The 19,342-nt window shown below is 40.8% G+C and overlaps 1 protein-coding gene across 2 annotated transcripts in view; it reads left to right on the top strand.

Annotated features, from left to right (window-relative positions):
- gpc6b (glypican 6b) overlaps positions 1-19,342 on the top strand; it is an 80,171-nt gene that overhangs the window by 38,433 nt on the left and 22,396 nt on the right. The window contains exons 5-7 of one of the 2 annotated variants that reach the window (XM_034574607.1): positions 13,643-13,773; positions 14,450-14,593; positions 15,616-15,645. In XM_034574607.1, the coding sequence (XP_034430498.1) occupies positions 13,643-13,773; positions 14,450-14,593; positions 15,616-15,645 (305 nt within the window). The remainder of the gene's footprint in view (positions 1-13,642; positions 13,774-14,449; positions 14,594-15,615; positions 15,646-19,342) is intronic. The other variant, XM_034574608.1, reaches the window with a different exon arrangement.

The raw sequence follows: 19,342 nt of genomic DNA, 5'->3' as shown, positions 1-19,342 counted from the left end.
TGACAGTTCATTTCTGGGATCGGTCAGGCAGCAAAGAAAACAACATTAGCAGGCCTGTCCACGCTGTGCAGATCTGTTTTACGTATTTTCCACGGTGGCCTGAACGGTTCGGCGTGATCAGCGAGCGCAGGGCAGAGCAGAGCAGCTGCAGTGCGGCAGGAGAAACGTCAAGACTGACAGATGCCGGCTTGGGTTGTGTTGGGGAAGCCACATTAATCAACTTAACTGACCCGTCAATACCTGAAGGGGCCTCACAGCGTATGTAAATCCCACCGTGCTCTCTCAGACTTTTTCTTTTTCGCACTCAGTCTTCCAGTGGCTCATTGTATTCTCACAAGTGGAAACAAAAGTGAACACTTATCGGAGGTAAGCGCAGCAGAATTGGCCGGTGCAGATTGTCAGGGCTGGACATATGTTATTTGAAAGATGCAGAGGTAGTTTGTTCAATAAAAATAAAATCCCAAAGAGGCTTCCAGTATTTTTGTTCCCCAAAAGTGATGTTGTCAAACATTTTAAACCAAACTGACGAATGTGAAAGAACAGCTTGATGCATGTTTGTCTTTAAAACCGACACTTTATCCCACGATGTTTTGTGAAATGATCATTTTGATTTGTGAGGATTTGTTGTTTTTGTTCATCCAGGCAAACACATGACAAGCTGCCTCAACAGAGCTTTCCAGATTTGAGTTTTTCCTGAATTTATTGTGTTATTTGTGGCATCGTATCACAACACAGATTCGCTTTATCTATATTATCTAACAGTCACAACACATCCGTCGGAAAATGATCAAACTGTATGTTAACCATCCAACCCTTCCATTTTTTTTCTACATTATTCCATATATTATACTCATAAATAGAAAATATTTAAGAGATTTTAGATTAAGTTCAAACTATTAAAATTACTTGAATTTAAGTTTATTGTAATCCGAAGCTCATTACAACCATGAGAATAAGACTGTACCTATATAAAACGCTGCATGTTGACAATTGCCTCTTAAAGACCCACTAATGTACAACATTGGTTGCTAAGAAACACCTGTCAGAGCTTACAGTACATTCAACAATCCACAAAGTAAACATGGCTCCATCACAAGCCGCAACAGCACGTCCGTTAACTACAGTTTCAACAGGCAAAGCAGCGTCCGTCTGTTTTCGTGTTTGTATAAATATTACAAAAATAATCTCTTTCCAATTTCAAAGCCAGTTATCGTGTGACAGTCATTTCACCTTGAATACATTTCTTTGGACTGCATGAGACAACTGTGTCTCTACTACAATATCTTTCAGTTCATTTTACAATCCCTCTTTCTGGCTGAATAAATCTAAATTGTTGGACAAATGAATTAAGGTGGTTCAAATCAAAGTTACCAAGTTATAAAAACACACTTTAATTTGACATTTTTTTATATATGTGGTACAAATTGAAGTATTTGTTTTAAGTTGGTCCAACTATATGTCTAAATTGACCAATTCAATAATTTAAATGTGGACACAGCTCCTCTTCAGTGTGACATCTTCTCATGTCTGCCATCCATCCCTGGGCAACGTTCGTTCTGTCTTTATCAGAGCTCTTGTCAATTGGATTATTGTTCCTCTGTGATAAATGCCAGCTCTATATCTTTTGGCGCTGACATTTCATGCTCATTATGGGATGAAAGATTTTCCAACTAGCTTAAGGTCTAACCACAAAAGCGGTATTGACTCGGCCATGGGAGTTAAATTGTCAGGAACGCTCCTTCCCGTTCCGCACAGACAGTCAGATCAGTGTAATGTGTAATATGCCATGTACATGAGGAGTATGAAGTAGTATGTTAGTATGAATCCTGATTTACAAATTAAATGTTATATCTCAGACGTGGCTTTTATTCATCTTGACCTCGTTTATGTGTAGCGGTCAAATAAAGCGGGTTATATTACATTATTAGCCCACCTCCACCAAGGAGGTTATGTTTTCACCCCTGTCCATTGGTTCGTTGATTTGTTTGTTTGCTGGTAAGCAAGATTACGTAAAAACTATTGGACAGATTACTACGGAACCTGGTGGAAGGATGTGGTATATGTCAGGGAAGAACCCATTAAATGTAGGGTCAGATCTGCAGCAGGGGTCAGAATAATTACATTACATTTCATTAAGCTGGCGCTTTTATCCAAAGCGACTTACAATATGTCAATCAATCATCAATCAAATTGTATCTGTATAGCCCATATTCACAAATCACAATTTGTCTCATAGGTGTGACATTCTCTGCCCTTAACCCTCAACAAGAGTAAGGAAAATATTTTACAGGGGGAAAATAACGTAGAAAGCTCAGAGAGCCACATGTGAGGGCTCCCTCTCCCAGGAGGGACAGAAGTGGAATAGAGCTCCTTCACAATAAGTGCATTCAATCATGAGGGAACAAACCCAGAACAGCAAGAATCAAATAAGTACATTACCTTCAAAAAAGCCAAACTACAAGTTCTACATATAAGTGCAATATAAGTGCAACTAAACAGAATTTTTATTTATTTGTATCTCTTAAATATAAACACCAGAGTTGACGATGGTTATTAGACATTATCTTTATAAATTTTATAAATTTTTACTGATTTCCCAAACAAGGATTCATGGATCTTGATGAAATAAACTAGGCATATTTAGGGGACTGATTTCTTAGGGTCTGTGCAATTTGATGTTTGAATTTAAGGGGACTATGGGGCCATAGTGTAGGTAAGTACCATAGTTACTGAAAGAGAGTAAGTATTTGGCTTGAGGAAGATCCGGGGAAACTGCTGAGGGTCCCGCATTGCTGAAACAGACTTGTAGCGAAGATATTCCTCTTAAATTCTGTGGCATCCATTAACACCGACATCATATACTTGCTCCACTGACCAGAGATGACCAGATATTGGGGAGGTGGAGATTTATCCAGCCAAAGACGAAGAAATCCTTTAAATCTGGAGGCTGTGCCCCTGATAGCAATGATTTTTTCCCCCCATTACTTCTCACTGCATGACTTCCACTCGAAACAACACCCTATGATTAAATAGAGTCAAACCTGCGACTGAACTTGAACAAAAAGTGACTGACACCACTTCACAATAACTAAGTTCTCACACTCGTGTGTCCGTTATATGAGTGTGAAATGAACCCGGACTGTTGTGGCACTGCCAGAGAAACTTAACTAGACGTGTGTATTAAGAACAGCTGCACGGCTAACAGATGTGGGGAAGTGAAATGTCTCAAAAATGTATTCTTCTGAATTAATTTTTTTCTTTCTTTTTGTTTTGCCTGTAGAAGAAAAGCAGTAATGGTTCAAGAGTCTGCTGTAATGTTCCAGTTTTCTCAGAAATTAATTATTTGTTGTTGAGACCAGTCAAGCATAAATGATGGAGAAATTGCCACCCTAAATCACATCATCCCTACTGCATTTGTATGCATGTGATACATACAGTGCATCTTTTTGTTCCTGCAGCAGCTAAAACGGGAATAATATAACGTAAACATAAGCTAAATGGAGCCATAGAGTAGATTAAATGTGCTCTGCTGAGTAGCCACTCTCTAATCCATTCGTTCCCACTGGAGAACAAATCCTCGCTGACCTCTCTCCCCATTCTGCTCCTAATCACGAGACTGGCTCGGCGCATTCATTATGAAAACAGATGTTCATAAAAAAATCATTTTTAAGCTGTGTATTTTATTAATTATTGCAATAAAATGATTGCAAATACCATAATTTGATTTAGAAGTGAATTTGTATTATTCTTCTGATGCACTCCGTACCCTTTCCGAAACGTTGCATTTCAAAATGTGCAATTTGATGAGATGAAGAGTGTGCTTCGATTTTAACTACGAGAATTATCTTTAGCACGGAGCTGCTGATGAACAGCTGTCAGTCTGTTCCCGGCACCTGAGAAATCGGCACTAAACATAATTAGGCCCCGCACAGCAAACCCTGGGAGATAAACGGAGCATCACTCTCTCTGCATAAATCACTGCGTGTCTGCTTGGAGATGATCGCTTTGACGGTTTGTTTGATTTGTGTCGTTGCTGAAAAGAAAGCAGCTCCTGGTCGTGTGTTCTTTTCGTCGACTAATGTTCTGACGCAGACTGTTTTCTAATCGTTTTCGATGTTATTTATCAAGCTGTCGGCACAAATCGATTTCCTCTTCCTCTCTGGTCATTTGAATATCAGTCACACGTCGCGGTGATAAATATTGTCCTCTGCAGTTTACACCCCACATGTATTTTCTTATTTTCTTTGTTCTGAAACATACTTGACATCAGTGGATTTTTTCCATCACAATTCTCAGACCTGCTGTTGGCTTAAAGTCATTTTTTAAGTAAACTGGTCTGAGTGTGGCGCAGCGTTATTTGCACTCTTGTCGGATTGGTGTTTACAGGCTGTTACCGCTCTCTCCGGAGAGACGTGTCACCACATCGCAAGTGATCTGCATCGATTCTATCCGCTCATTCCTTTTTAATTAGGTGATTTGTTTCACTCGGTAACCGGAGCCAGCAACAACCTCACTGTTTATGAAAATTGAAGCCAGCGAAACATATTCTTCCCTGTGTGAAAAATTCCTCATGAATAAAATATTGACTGGAAAATAACCTTCCCTAACACACAGGGAGTGGACAGTCGGACCGCACACAGACCAAAGTATTTGCCTGCTCGCGAGGGTGAGGAAGAGTTTAGAATTTTGTGCTTATACCAGCATCAATCACACACTAATATTCTGTGTCTCACACATTTGAACTTCACTATGATTAAGGGAATCTAGTGACTTGATATTTGAAACATTCGCTTAATGTTGAATGTTGTTCTGACAACACATAGCCTTTGTCAACAGGCATTTCTGCAACCAGAATAGAATAGAGCAGGAATTGAATTGAGTTTTATTAATGATTAAAATATATTTAATCCACTCTGCAACTGATCTGACAAAGAGAGAGAGAGAGCAAGTCCATTGAATCAATTGGTACTTAAGTGATGTAACTGTGAAAGGAGACTTGAGTCACTGTGAATGGTGAGAGCCACGATTAACCTGCGAAATGAAATAATCACTGATTAATTAATTAAGTATTCAGATCCTTTACTTAACCCTCGAGATGTTCCGTTATCATTTCTCACTTCTTGATACCGACTTTGCATATTTTCTATTATTAGTAACACTATTGCCACCCCTTGAAACCCTTGACTTCCCACTGAGAAATATTACTAAATTGAATTGCAGCTAGCACTTGGTTTTCAAGTGATTATCGGGGAAAAGAAAATCACAGTTTGATGTGGGTGAAACTTATATACTTTAAAGACGTGGTAGCTGATTGGTGCATATAGATTTGTGAACTTGCCAAAGCCATTTCCGGCACAATCATAGTTATTTCTAATGCTGGTATTGGAACCTCGGTTGAGTAAAAAGTTGTTTTCCTTTCAAATATTGTTGAATATAGTAAAACTATGAAGAAGCATAAAAAGAAAACATTCAAGTACTTTCATCTCAACTTTGTCATTAAGTACAGCACATTGTGTTACTTAACAACAGTAGCTAGGTAAAAGTAGATGTCCTAAACTACATTCCAGCACAGGAAATAAAATAATACATTTTAGTGATAATACAACGGGCAAAGACAGAGAAGCAAGTGATGAGAGTTTTCTCTCCTTAAGATCATGAATCAGCTCTGAGCTTCTTTAAAATCATGACCCTGAAGCCACTTTTAATCAGCATTATATTCCAGTGCAGTTTTTAACCCCTAACACATTGTCATGACATTTCTATGATTGTCGACAGATCTCTTGATGAGCCTCCAAGCTTTGCTTCTTCTGTATAATTGTCTCTAAGGAAAGAATAAACAGATCTGATATTTGTGTAATAAATCATCATATGGCCATCAGAGCTACAGTGGATTTAAAACTTTAGAGCTTCAACTCTCGTACGAAGCCATGGGCGATTATATTTAGTTTGCATGTCAGGCTGCTAAACTTGAAACACCCACATGTAAAATCATTTTACTGAATATCTCAGATCACCGTCTTCACCTTCCATCCGATATAAATCGAAATTAGCATCAAGTATGTCTGCAAAATAGTTTGTGGATTTCTGAATTTCCATCTGTCCAGAGGATATATGTTTTTGAACATGAATGATTTAGAACAGCGGTGCCTAAAAGCCATTTCACCCACACCTCAAGTTAAATGGATTTTTAATAGTTGTTTGCACTGTCTAATCTTTGCAGCTTGTTTCACCACCCATGGGCAATAGGTTAAGTAAATACAAAGCACCACAGTAAAAGAAAATATCCCTTCTGCCAGCACTCAAAATATCCTGTAAGATACAAAGAGGTGCTTGTTTAAGACATACAATCTGATAACAGAGCAACTACAAATGACCTGATAACTTATTGGAATTAGCAGAAAAACTTTACATTTAGTTTTTAAAAAACAGACTTCAATATACTGAGACTGAAGCTGCTAAAATTTTGATGATTTTTCTTTCACTGAGAATCCAGGCGCTCTTAAAATGAGGCTCACTCGTTTAACAGTATTCCATGAGTACGTTGACGTTTTTTTAATACGAGTGCAGCAGTCTGCCTATGATTTTTATGAGAAGGCAGTTTTTATATGCTCCTGATGTACTGACCATGAAACGATACCGTATACACTGTAAAAGATTGGGTCAAAGTTTCCTGGCAACCCGCACTCCAGCTTATAGATACCTGCAAAACATGTATTGCCATTTATACACTTTCTTTTTATATGGATTAAAGTAATAATATATGATGTGTGGGTTAGTGAACTTGTTGAACAGGGCTGTTCTTTCAGGTCCCAGTCTTTATGCTAAGCTAACTATCTGTGAATAAGGGTATTTCTCAAAATCATTAATTATTCCTTAAAGTTCAGTTAAAGCAAACGTCAGGCTTCAGCCGTCTGAATTATTCAGATCAATATAGGAACTTTATTCTGGCAGTCGCATTTAAGTTTTTTATTGTCAGTCTTATTCTAAAACTGGACCTTTGGGAGCTTTTAACGTAATGAAGTAATTTAAGTCTGATGAATAATTAAGATGACTTGAAAAAACTGATCTCTTCATTTATATTTTTTAAAGTACCCTGCTCATTTTGTAATAAATTTCAGCCAGTGAAGAAAGCAGTTTGAAACATTTTTGTCCAATAGACGTTCTGACTCTTGAAATAAGTGGAGCCGTCCACTTTTCTAAATGGGGTTCCATCCATCCATCCATCAAATATCCGTCCACCCATTATCTATACTGCTCATCCTCTGAGGGTCATGTGGGAGGGGGCTACAATCCCTCCTGGCATTGGGCGAGAGGCGGGCTACACCCTGGACAGGCCGAGCTTCAGGATGTATGTGAAAATCATGCAAAACACACTTTTCTGCTCATGCTGAAAAATAGTAAATGAAAAAAGTTTGAGAAAGTGCCTGACAAGCTAAACGCTCTTGAATAGGAATATGATTATATCTAATAAATCTAATACATAAAATAATATACATTGTATTTTTCATTGGTCTTTTTGCGATGAATTTAAATTGTAGATTAATGGTCCCAGCTGCAGGTAAACCGTAAACTTGAAAACTGAGAGCTGAGGAAATGGCATTAGATTATAAACTGTACAGTATATTCCCTTCACAGTGAAGTTATCCCTGGCACATTATAGACCCAGTCGATATCGCCCAATTACAGACAGACAAATATAGAACAGTCTGTGCTCCTTGACACGACCGCACCAGGTGAGCGTTGTTCCCTCGCTCTGTTTCACACGCAAACGCACCTGTATCTACAACGCTCAATTCCATTTTGTCTCGTAGTTCTTCGCTCCGTCTAATCGCTCTCAGTTAGTTGAGCGGATCTAATTACAGATTCTCTTCCCACCTGTGCAGTTATGAATCTGCAGAAAGAGGGAAACTTGGCGAAGGGAGAGGAACGATTCTCTCTCCGGTGTCTTTACGAGCAGCGAGGCCCCTCGTTGGTTTTGCCCCGAGCTGCAGCTGGTACGGATCACGGTGAAGTGCTCCGCTAACACTTGGGTTTTCGCAAAGTGCAAGCGAGGAAGGCGACTGGAGGGGTGGGGGTCGATTTCTTTAAATTACATGACACCTCAAACTCCATTAATAATACCCTGTGATGACGGTGTGCTTGTGAACGGCTCATTATTGGATTTTGCTGCTGGGTTTCATTAGCAGTGCAGTGCAGCATCAGTGTTGCTCTAGCATGGGTTTAGCATTAATTGCCACGCTTACTGTGCAGCTGTCTGTCAGCGTGTGTGTTATCATCACGTCTCTGTTCAGGAGTAATGGAAAAAGAACGGTGATGCATGAGTCATGTTTTATTTTTAAACAAGACAGAGAGTCTCCGGCCATGTGTCCAGTTAAATGCCAACATGGGCATAAATTACCTGCAAAAGAGGCTGATGTTTAGCAGGTAATATTTCCTATTTTCTTTATTTTAGCTTCCACAGTTAGCATTCTAATCCAATCAGGGATCACCAAAGTTACTTAAGTTAAACGTAAAATATGGCACTTCGGATGCTAGGGGTCTCTTACGCAAAACAATGGCAAATAAACAAGTTTGATGAAGAAGCGAGGGATCATGGGAGTTGTTGTTTTCACCTCTATTGTTAATGAAAATACTCGACTCATGTGCAAATCATGTTCACTTTACATGGCAAACGGGATTGAATGATCGTGACAGGCAAAGTATATATGACGCAATTAAAAAGCCATCAAAATGAAACTGAGGATACATTGTTTGGAAAGCAGAGAAGCTGTAAGAAAACAGTAGTAAACCTTTTAAAGTCAATGGTGTAGATGTGGAGATATTTAATTTGATAAGTAAAGGAGATAAAATGCCTCTAAAAGGTTTGAGAAATGAATAAATAGAGTCCTCCTCTGAGACTAAAAACTAAAAACACTCAAAATGTTCACATCCATTTATTTAACATTTGTCAAGAAATTGCTTCTGAAACAAACATCTCTAACTCATAGAAGAGTCAATGGATGATTAAAAACATTGAGATTCATCTTCTGGGGATAATGAATCCAATCGATTTTGAGATATTTCACTTTGGTCACAAAGTAATTCACAGACCTGTTTACAATCCAAAGATCTGTACCGCCAATGTGGCTACAATCCTTTTAAAAGCAGTTTGTTGCAAGAGCCAAATACATCTTCTAAAAAATGTTATTGTGTATGTATTTTATTTATTTATATTTATGTGTAGTCACAACATTCCCTTTGTAATACATGTGTCTTTGTATCAGTGGCGGAAACTCTTGATATAAAATATTTATAGAAAATAGTTTTTCTATGACTGGCCTTACAATTCGCTGAAGGTCGACAAAGATAATCAACATGATCACCAGCTCTTCTCTAGCAGCCTTGCAGGAATTTAACTTCTATTATATGAGGTGGTTTCTTTTCATGAGAAAACTATTTTCAAAATGCTTTTAAAGTCTGACGAGAAAATGTTGTTCTTTGTCGTCTAAGTGTCTCGTCTGTTTTATTGTCGTTAATACTTTAAAGGTTCAATCTTTTTCAACGCGTGTGTGTGTGTGTCTCTTTGTGTGCCTGTGCACATATACAGCACATACGTATTATGTACAAAGTGCGGCCAAATGACAACATGCCTTTTTTCCCCGTTCCATTTTCACACCATTTCACGCGGCACCATTAGCTGGTTGACTGAGCCACAGATGAGCTGTGCTTTACAGAATCCAAATTACACCAGAGCCATTTTTCATCCTGCGCAGCTCTTCACAGGCAAAGAGTCATAGATGGGCTTTTTCACTTTCCTTATTTGTCCTTGTCTGCTGGAGGCCTGCCGCTGGCCGACATAGCCTGAATTTAAGTGGACATCAATCTCGATAAAGAGGCAGAGCCCAGAGTAATATTACCTCTGCAGATTTCTTTTTTTCCTTTTTTTTTTTGTTCGCCGTTTAGCAAGACAGCACAAATAAGCATGTTTCACATCACAAAGTGAGACATTGACCTCCAGTATGAAACACAATATGTGAATAACACACATAGTATGGGGGGGGGGGGGGGGGGGGGGGGGTTAGCCTCTACATGTCTGTATCCACTGAGACGCAATCTCAGTTGTGTTTAATTTTTTAAAACCTCGGCTCAGAACGGGACGAGATGCGTCTATTTGCATGGCTGTGACATGGTGATAACAAGATTTCCTCCGGCTGGCCAGTGGCCTATCTCCGTGCTGCAAAAGTGACGCGGGGAACATTTGGCTCCGAGTAGCAGCGAGGCCACTGCGGACTGGACTTCATGCACTTTTGGTAAATGAGAGTCATTAATTCTGCATGTAGGTAGAATTTCTTCACACGTGGTGCAGGAGCCCCTCTTCCTCTTGGGGGGGGGGGGAGTCCGTACCCTGGCCCTACTCAACCCAGTCAGGACCACTTCTCTCTCTCTCGTCTGTCTTCATTCTCTCTCCTCCTGTCTCTCCCTTGTCTGTCTCTGTTAGGTATAAAGCTCCCTCTGTTTGTCGAGCCCATCTGATAAGTTGCAGATAAGTCACCATTGTTTGGGAAAGATTTCCATCGCCTCTGATGCTGCAGGCGCTCTCTTCTTTTCTCTTATTATGAAATATGAGCTGTTCCCACTTGGCTCCCTTGACCTAAATTTTCAGTATTTGCACTTGACAGTTTTTTGAGCTTTTTTTTCTCATGTGTTTGTGTTTGTTATAAAGTAAGCAGACGTACCTGAGGCAGCTGAATGCATTTACATCATAATGAGATTGAAGAGCAGCCTGCGTGGCTATAGCACATTCAAATTTATGTTTTTCAGGAGCTACAAAAGGCAAAAGGGAAAGGTTCAGCCTTAATTGCAGTTCAGAGTCAAGAGGAACATTATGACAACTGATATGCATCAATGATAATAGACAAGAAGCAACTGTTTCCTCTGCTGGGGCATCTACACTTCACCGCACGGTCGCACAGTGCTGCGATGGAACGGCGACAGTAGAAAACCATTTGGCACTGACATACTGTAGTCCGTCACCTATATTCAAATCTAAGTGAGCATCACAGGCCATTTGCAATCCACAGTGTAAACAAACAGAAGAGCTCTTCAAAGGCTCAGACTTCAACATAATTGGAAAGGAAATGGAGCCAGAGCTGAGCTAATGTTTTTCGGCTCTTTTCCTCTGCCATTAGTGAGCGCAGGTCCCAGAAGAATAAAAATCCGGACAGGTCTGCTGTCAAAGAACAGCAGAGTAATTAGGATTTTCTTTTCTTCTAGAGTATTTATCTCCCATTTCTTCTTTAACTCTTTCACTGCCTTACACGCCATATACAAGTATATGTTTTAGATTAGGGTCCCTTGTCTTTTTATATAGTTATGTAACTGGTCTTTGGTCTGTTCTCTGAAATATCACCATGTGTCATTCTCTCTTGTGATGAAAGCAGCAAGCAACATTATATAAACTAGTGGGGTGCCTGTTCTAAACCTGCCTGTGTGGAATGGGCTGTTTGCTTGTTCTGTGGTGATGCTGGTTGCAGCTGTCTTTCTGAAAGTGTAAAAGTGACCTGCTGTAATTGAGCTGCAGCGAGTGAAGACTGAGTCCGCAGACCCTTGAAGCTGCACCACCGCTGCTGCACAAAGATCTGTTCAGCTGGTTTTTCAAATTTCAGTGAAACTCGACTCAGTACGTAAAACCCTGAACTGGAGATTCAGTTGTTGTCGCCGCTGTCGTGAACTTGCCTGTTGTCGTGAACGTGCTGTCGTCTTGATCGACAATGTCACTTTCGTTGATGAGTTCCAACCAGAGACCGTTTATTGATTTTGTATGTATCGCGTGTCCAAATCGCACCAAAGTCCACCCTGCACTTCCTTGGACACCTAACAATACACGTGGCAAGTTTAAGGCCGATGCGATGAAAGGTTCTCGATATTTGCGAGCGACAAGCAGACTGAGATTTCTGGAATTAGATGATATTAGATGTTGCTCAAAAGACAACAAGCTGTTTATTGTGTTTTAGTGCCGATCAAACGAGCAGTCACTCGTGGGCACGCCATTGTTTCTGTGTAGTCTCCCAACGACAGGATGACCTAATTTACTGAGGAGGCAATTGTAGAGTCATTATGACAGCCTGCTGGTGAGGTCTGATGCTGGGAGGTCTGTGGATGGAGAGACCTCTCCTGACAGACTGTCTACAGGCTGTCTCCAGGTCTGAAACTCACACAGTTATCAGCTGGTGGTTTGGTGATGTCCAACTCCCCGTGGCATCCCCATTAAAATGCAGAACTGCCATTACAAAGACTTTGGCATATTAACAAAGAACCTGTGGGGTTTAGAGCACAGGAGCACTGTTGCGTGGCGATATCAATCAACACACACGACCGGTAAATGTTTGCCTAGCCGGTTTTAGCTGCTGTGCCAGTCCATCACAGTTATAAATATTAGATATTTAGAAGATTTCTGAAGCGATCACAGGTGCTAATTGAGAGTGTTCAAAACAAATGGACTCAGTGGAGATGATAATGGAATGTGCATTATGTTCAACAAGGCCTTCTGGCTTGTGTTCACACACAGGGATAATAATGAGCCGTTGACCTTTTAGTTTCCGTTGCCCACAGCAGATTTAAGTAAGCGCTCGGCTTTCGGAAGTTCTATTAAATCTGTGACTCATCAGCACCACTCGCTACATGCAGCCTCACAACATTCTGTTGACTTTGTTAAATTGATCTACATAAAAATTGAATTTGCCCCAAGAAGGACTGGAGCCTCGTAAGTGTGTGCTGGTGGACTGTGATGTGAAGGCAGAGGTAATTGAATTTACTGTGTAGTCATCAGAAGCCAAGACACAACGGTTGAGTGTTAGAAAACGTGACGTCCAGTGAAAGGTTGCATTGAATTATTCTTACTATTTACATTATTGTTTGCATTAACTGATCATTTGTTTCGCTCAGAACCCAAAATTAGGTTGTTCAGATTTCGTTTTTTTACCCAATGAAAAGGTCCGGAACACTTTCATATTTAATTGCAATTATGTAAAACAGATAAAACCAGAAAAAAACATACTTAAACATTTATGGGCATTTTAGCAGCTGGGAAATCTCTTTTCAATCAATGTATTTTTGTAGATAAAGCATTTAAACATTAAACCACAGTCAAATAGATGGAGGGCTAGCGTTAAGGTTAGGGTTATGTCAATCCAGTGCAGAAATTAAGAAAAAAAAGGGAATAGAATCAAAGAATCACAATAGAAACCTATTATCTGTGGGCATGAGTGGAACAATTCTTGTTTTTCTTGAATCATTTTCCACATTTTCAGTTGATTTCTAAACGTAAAATCCTAAACGAGTGAATGTGGTTTTACCTTTTAATCGTATGTTCATAAGTTGCAGTGCACTGTGTTCTCTCCAGTGGAACAAATTTTGGACTCTGCCACATCAGGAATGCATCGCTTTTGAATGGGATCAGACATCTTACCACAAATATTGACAGAATTGTATTGATAAAAATCCAGTCGTTTCGCAAGTAGATTAAAATCAATGCACCGGCTGTTAGAAAACAAGAAACGACATATTACAGGTTATTTTGTATGTAAGTGCCTGTTTCCTAACTGAATACATGTCCTCCTCCACTTTTCAACACCCCACCTCTTTTTTACCACTGTTATGACAGATGCCATGCTGCTGGTGGCGCAGAGGCTGGAGGGACCTTTCAACATTGAATCCGTCATGGAGCCCATTGATGTCAAGATTTCCGAGGCCATCATGAATATGCAAGAAAACAGTGCCCAGGTCTCCTACAGGGTATGTCACTTAGGTTTATTCCCCCCGGAGAACAAAAGTAACACCTCCGACAGATTGTGGAAGTCCAACTCCTGACATGCTGAAGAGTGAGGAAGTGGGCCGTAAGCCACGCTGAGCTGTGTCTTAGGTGTGCAGTCCAACACGTTCTAATTATGTCCAAGTTTAGGTCTTGTATTTGAATTATACGTTTCAGTTTGGTCAGAAAATCCGAGTTCAACTAACAGTACTTAATGTGTTTCCTGTGTTTTACTGCATTTTTCTGTGCCCACAAAATGGGAGTCAGGAAGAAAAAAAAAATGTAGGTGGTCGTGAAGACATTTTTTTTCTTCTGCCCACACACTTTTGGATGCCAGTTTTCATTCAAAGTTAAATGCTCTGTTGGCTTTCCCATGCAACAGATGCAGTTTATGTTTATGGTTTAAGTATATGTGGTGTTTTCCCCAAAGGCCTGTAAAAACTAAACTCTGTCATCTTAAATAGCACTGGTCACAGCTCCTAGTCGAGTCACCTATCAACGTGGTTACCTCAACTTGACGTAGAGCCCTGTCAGGCTGGTAACGCGGGGGCGAGTGCTTCACAGGACCTCAACAAAACAGCATGTTTCCCCCCCTATTTTTCCGCATCCAAAGCACTTTAGGCCTCTGACAATTGGGTGCCCGTGTTTTTGTAATTGCAGGTTTTTCAAGGTTGTGGCCAGCCGAAGCCCGCAGGAATGACTAGGTCTACCCGTGGTGTTTCGGATGTGTTCAACGCCCGCTTCAGGCCGTACAGCCCAGAGGAGCGGCCTACCACTGCAGCTGGCACAAGCCTAGACAGACTGGTAAGGAGACAGAGCCCATGCTGCTATTTTCAGGCAAGACACCGCTTCAGTGTAAACATCATTTGTCTTTCTGACTTGACACTGTTGATTAAAGCTGGTGATTTTCCGTCGTAAGCCCCTGGAGCCGGAAATTAATTCTTTGTACCTGTCCTCCATTCAGGCCCCTCTATTGATTTGTGTTTGTTAACGAATCAACAGCCTTACCCCAAGAGGGCAGTGGAAGGGTGCGGTGCGCTGCATTCAGTGCCCGTCTCATCTCTGTGTACTCGGACAACAGAAGAGAAGGGGATGAAAGCGGATAGATGGATAGATGGATAGATTTTGCGTGGCTGACCATATCAATTGTTTGCTGTAAAGCGCGCCTTTATTTTCTATCAGATTAGTTGTATGTTTGCTGGATTGGATCTTGATACATGGATTTTCATCTCAAACAACCTTGAAGCCTGAAATGCTGCCTCAGGGGTAAAGGTTAACGTGGAGCTGACAGCCCAATTCAGGTGAGAGACAGTTCTCATCATGGATTACCTCTGCAGCCACGGTGCCCTTCCTTTCTCCCCCATAGCCCCTTTCAAAAGGAATCCCTTCAAGCCACGTCTCAGTTATGTTGGTAGTTAGAGCTACTTTTATCAGGAACCCTCGTAAAATATTTTCCATTATTGACCCTTGAAAAGTACCAGATGTATTAAATCAGTGTAGCGGAATGGCCCTCTCTCCCACAGTGCTTCAAACACGCTTAATCAAATGACGCCGCACCATCTTGCAGGTTAATAACATGTTATCTATTTAATGAATACATAATTAGCAAACCAGCCGCTTTGTTTCCATCTGGCTCCTGGAGTTATTTGTGTTTTTTTTTTCAATACTAATTATGTTTTTACACAACCTAATTCATTCTCCACATATTTTTGATGTTTTATATAGAGCCCTTGCCTTTGTAGCTCTGTATGTCCATCAACGATTTCTTCCACCTACACTGAATTAATTAAGGCTTTCTGTTTCCCTGCCTCTATGCTGCAAACCAGAGGATTGTTTGGAATGCGATGCAACACAGTGTAAGGTTCATAATTTTATACTCATTTCAGTGGGTTTTTTTGTCTCGTGCTGTTTTATGTATCATGACTGGAAGTTAAAAAATGGAAAAAAAACAAGCCTCATGACCTGTTACTCCCAGCGGTAAGTGTCAGTTATAGTCAAATTATCATCTCTCACGGGATTCAGTGTCACACACTGTCTTTGGATTTGCCATGAAGGAGCATTTTCCATTAATTTATCCGGGGCTCTCAAGCGGGAACTGTCCAGAGGTTGATAATGGCCACTGTGGTGTATTATGGCATCAGAGTATCAGCTGTTAAACACCGTAAGTCAAGCTGCAAACTCCGGGAGGGATAATTGAACAGGTGCCACGGTGTCCTTGGCTAGTGAGAATTTCTCTCTGGAGATCGAGCGTGAACCTTGGTCGACCACTATATCTATTCCATTCGCATTCCAGTCTCAGACCCTCATTGCCATATAGCTAATAGAGTCAGCTCCTCGAGGAAGCCAACCAATCGACATGTGACCTGCGCCGTCAGAGCAGGCAGAGGGGAGAGCCGTGAAGAGCCGGTGTGGGAGTGATGCAAACAGCATCTGCGCTAATACAGCGATGTGGGGGCTCCAGACTACTCAGGAATAACTGGGCAATTAGCCTGCTCGGAGAGTCCTGCAAAATGGAGGTCGGTGACAGGGGCTTATTTTCGACTTTCCATAACTGCACTACTCTGTGTACCGGAGTAGGATATACCATTATAAACATGTCCCAGAGGAATCCAAGCTGGTGTTGCCACAGGAAGCTGCAAATTGTGACATGTCTGTTTATGTGTTTAGAATTATTTTTTTTTAAATGAAGAGGAATAACTTTTAAATTTTCAGAGTTTAAATGTTTCAAGATAGTAGCAAGAAAATGCATATTAAGCTTCACTAACATTAAAGCATCAAACACTAACTTTTTTTGGTCACTTGAAACCATCCGTAAATCTTCACTGACATTTAAAGTAGTATAACCTATAATACTTTACTTAACCTCGTTTCACTTTTTTGTTAGCAACAAAATGCTTCACAGTGTCCACCAGCTCTTTGTCTTCCATATCAGGAAGTGTTCGCTGGCGTTATCAGAGCTTTTTACTGAGAAGAGCTGTCTACTGCAGCCAAGAAAAAAATGACACTATGAAGTTGGTGAGAGTGAACAGAAAAGAGTTAGATGAAAGATGCTCTGAGGGGAACTGCAGAGGCAGGTGATTAATCCCTTGTGGTTCATCACTCTGAGAACACCTTGCGCATTGTTAACACTTCATATTGTTAATATGAAAGTGTTGATTACAGTTGTAATAGATATACTGATATATTAAATTAATGTGTGTGTGTATATATAAACGACAGCGATGTTTCCTTGTTTGCTGTACCTCTGGATGTTATTTCTGATAATGAGCTGTCAAAAGATGTGTTGGATACTGAAAATATTACAGCTAAAGCAGCACAACACCTGTAAATCTGAGACAGTTAACATTACAGAGTTTGGACTTCATGATGAAATAATAAGCACAGGAGTGTACTGGTGGTTGTGCGGTTAACTGCGTTATTAATGACAATGTTAGTTAGATTTCAGCTGTGAACTTTTTTACAATATCATCGTCTCCTCTTCTTACGTCTCTGTTCCAACCAAAGAAGGTAATAATACAGTCATATAACACAAAGTAATTTTTTTTATCAATTCACTTAAAGACTTGCTGAGAGGTCATGATAACTGGAGAAGCTCATCATTCACAGTAGAAGATAAAGTGTGGGGCAATATATTCTTAATTTTTCAAGATAACATGAGAAAACAGGCTTTCGCCCTTTTTCATTATCTCCTAAGGCCTTTAGGGTCCCATCTAGGTTTTATTTTAACAATTATCCTGCATTCTTCACTTTAACTTGTACCTTGGCTTCTGGTAAGTCTCAGGAAAGGAAGGAGAGGAAAGCAGGGCTTGGTGCAGACTGTGTTCAGTCCGGGAAAAGAGCTGCTGACCGAGATTGCAGGGATTCTCGGTTGTCTGGGTTATTGAAGGGCCCTTTGAGCAGCTCCTGAACACGTCTTCTGTGGCAGAGGTCACATGTCAAGTCAAGAAGCTCTTTTGTGGCAAGGTGCCTGGTGTGGATGAGCTTCCCCCTTGAGATGCTGAAAAATCTGGACATTGTTGGGCATTAATGGCTGATATGCCTCTTCATTGGTTGGAGACAGTAGCTGTAGAATAACAGACAGGTTTTTTCTTTTTAGATCCAATGTGAAATCACACAACCCATCCCTTATGGAACGTCTACTCTAGGCTACTGAAAAGGATCAATTGTTGAACCCCAGATTCAAAGGGAGCAATATACGGATTCTCTCCTGATTGTGTAACAGTTCTTTTCCCTCAATGGGGTGTTAGAGGATCATGGGAGTCTCATCATCCAGTCTACAAGTGTTTTGTAGAGTTGGAGAAGGTGTAAACCATGTCCCCCTGGGGGCCCTGTGGTGGGTAGTGTAGGAGTACAGGGTCCCAGGTGGTAGTGGAGAGGGAAGAAGGCACTGATCCATTCAGTTTACTAGTCAATCCACATTCAGACCCTCACCTTTGGTCATGAGCTCTGGGCGACCAAGAGAATGAGATCGTTGGCTGTCAAAGTGAGCTTTCTCTCCAGGCTGGATAGGGTGAGCAGTTCGGACATTCTTTTGCGTCAAATGTTGATGTGGTTGGGCCATCTGGTGAGAATGTGCCCTGGACTACTTTCATTGGAGATTTCCCGGGCACTGGAGTAGACCCAGGATTCCCCGGAGGGACCCGGTCTGGCCTGTGAATTCTTCATCATCCTCCAGGAGGAGCGATAAAGTGTAGCTGGGGAGAGCGATATCTGAAACACCTCATTTAACCTGCTGTTACCATGACCCAACTTTGGACAAGTGGAATAAATCAATGGTGTGATACGATTATGTGTTTAATAAGTCTTTCCTCTCATAATTAAAAAACTGATTGAGTGCTTATGTAGTTTGTGATTATACACTAAATTAAACAGTGGCACAGTTATTAGTCAGCATGTATTATTTTCGAATTATAACATTGAACTATGTTGGTTGAGGTCATGCGTTTTAGATGTCACACGTGTTTGCTTTGTCCTGCTGCAGCCTACCTCAAGCTGTCAAACCTCTAACAGTATAACGTTGGCAGTTAACACACATAAGCATGCAAAGGCGTGGTAAGGACATACATCAAACTGCCATGAAAATGCATAGCTGCCCTAGTTATAACCTTCAATTTCAAACTTGTGAAAAATTAAATGAATTTCCATTGAGGGGTTGCAGCAGCCGCCACACTGGCAGGGAGTGCAATTCTCGATCTTGCAGAATATAGATGTGTCAGAACCCACTGCTGAGGCTGCTCGATCACATGAGATGAACTAGTCAAAGGAAATTTCCACAATGTCACGCATGTGGAGAAAAACATTGCAAAAAGACGGAGTACCTATAAAGTAATCATCTAAAAAAAGAATCATTTATTTTAGGTCTTTACTTTTGCTGGACCCAGTGAAGGAGGGACAAGCAGTAAATGGTCCGGCCCGCCAGGAGTCTAATGCATTCATTGTCTCTGTAAGTTATGTCGAACTCAGAGGTCATTCAGACTGCAGGCCCACCCACTTGTGTTTCTGAAGCAGTTTTACTTTGGGGCACCTCGGGTGTTTAATCGATAAGAGCAATTT

The sequence above is a fragment of the Hippoglossus hippoglossus genome, chromosome 21 (genome assembly GCF_009819705.1).
Source record: "Hippoglossus hippoglossus isolate fHipHip1 chromosome 21, fHipHip1.pri, whole genome shotgun sequence".
NCBI lineage: Eukaryota > Metazoa > Chordata > Actinopteri > Pleuronectiformes > Pleuronectidae > Hippoglossus > Hippoglossus hippoglossus.
The sequence above is the reverse complement of the archived record's forward strand: the minus strand, read 5'-3'. Positions and strand labels throughout refer to the sequence as shown.